The sequence below is a fragment of the Cryptosporidium hominis genome (genome assembly GCF_000006425.1).
Source record: "Cryptosporidium hominis TU502 chromosome 5 CHRO015039, whole genome shotgun sequence".
NCBI lineage: Eukaryota > Apicomplexa > Conoidasida > Eucoccidiorida > Cryptosporidiidae > Cryptosporidium > Cryptosporidium hominis.
The window spans coordinates 1-1,896 of NW_666657.1; the positions used below are offsets into that span (position 1 = coordinate 1).

Sequence of the window (1,896 nt, forward strand, 5' to 3'; positions counted from 1 at the left end):
GTTAATTAAAGTAGTATATTCTCTAAGCTGATATGAACCTTTAGAGTATTTAACAGTTTCTTCAAAATTATTTATGAAACTTTGTGTTAAAAACCTTAAAGAGTTATTATTATTAGAATTCTTAATTCTATGCATCAGTTTAGTCAAGAATGAAGATGTGACAATGCCAAATCTTTTCTGACTAATCCATTTTTTTATCAGATCTTGTGCTATAAGTTGGCCAATCAATACATTTTCTCTATCTATCATTACAATTAAAGCAATTAAATTGATTGAAAGTGTCTCAAAATGCTTGGAATAATTTTCCATCTTGTTTCTAAGTTGCTTTCCATTGTTTTTCTTACTCCAACGGCTCATTGTTTGAGGCTCAACAATTGGTTTACCAATGATATGGACTAAAAGTTTAAATAAATCCCCTAATTCATCCAAATTTATGTTATTTTTCTCTTTTAAAACATCCAAATGCATTAATTTATTTATTGTTGAAGCCAATTTGTTCACATAGTCTGAAAAAATTGTCAAAGTACTTCTAATAGAATAGTATAGAGCGTGTTTACATGCCAGTCTAAATCCTTCCAATAGTAATATTATTGTACGAACTAAACCAGTATAAATCTCTCTATCTTGAATATTTTTTGGTTTATATTGTTCAGAAATCAAAGATATTGTTTCCAACATCCTTAACTTATTCTGCATTTCATTGTTAATTCTTTGTATCTGTAACTTCTCTTGCTCTTTTTGTTCTCTCTGTCTTTCATATTTGGGAGGTAATGGAGTATTTTCATCATTCAGTAAATGTGAAATCATGGAATTACTGTCATTACATGATATAATCTCATCTTTACTATCACCTTCCTCACCACTATTTTCATCATCAGTATTGTCATCCTCATTCTCTTTAAAGCCATCATTAGAAAGATTACATTCTTTAGAGAAGATATTTGGTTTCAAAAGCTGAGAAACTTCATCATTTTCTAGAGATGAGCTGTGCTTAGATCCTCCTCTCTTACCTCCAGTTCCAACAATACTTTCATTCTCATTATCTGTATCAATTTCAGCTTCAATTTCAGAATCTTCATCGTCATAATTCTCATCATTTCCATCCATTAAACTTGAGTGAGCATTTAATAAATCAGGAAGTTGAGCAATCTTTCGAGAAAACTCTACTAGAAGTTTTGTATTTAAGTTTTTAGAAATGTCCAAAATTCTAATATTTAGCTGGAATAGGAGACTTAGACCTGCAAGACAGCTAGGATAGTCGTTATCTTCATCAGTATCTAAATCATCAATTTTACCTTGTACTTGATTACCTTCATTAGTGATATCCAGCTTAATCATTGAGTTAAAGATAATTTCCAGTCTTTTGCCTTTATTGTTACCTGACTTTAATAAAGAGGAAATCAATTCTAAAATGTAGCTGGAATTACAATCTTCCATTATATAATATATTAACAAACAACTCTCAATAAGAATGCAAGAGATTTCAAACTTAGTCTTTGGAGTCTTTCCATTTATTATAGCATTGTAAACCTTCTTATTCTTATTAAATAGCTTTTTATTATCTTCAAAGTTTGTAGATTGATTAGCCTTATCAAATAACTCAGCAATGTTATTTCTATAAGAAGAAACTGACTCTATAAGAGCAGAATCTTCATTAATAACATCATTATTTCGAGTATCTTCCAATGATAGAACTAAATCATTGGTACACTTTCCTATAATTTTCTCTAGTCTAGGGAAAATAATTTGGCGATAATTTTCAATCCACTTTTCATTAGAAGCTCCAAAAGTTATAATAGAATCCAATAAAGGATATACCTGAGATGAAAGCTTTAATACAAGAGGTAAAATGTTCTTCTCTTCTCCACTATTTAAAGAGCTACTAAAGGAAACTTG

General features: G+C 29.5%; 1 protein-coding gene across 1 annotated transcript; it reads right to left on the reverse strand.

Moving 5' to 3' along the window:
- Chro.50080 (hypothetical protein) lies at positions 1-1,437 on the reverse strand (the record flags this gene model as incomplete). Its single annotated transcript, XM_659989.1, has 1 exon — positions 1-1,437. A coding segment is annotated over one exon (1,437 nt), but the record flags the coding sequence as incomplete, so codon positions are not given.
- Positions 1,438-1,896: the final 459 nt, after the last annotated feature.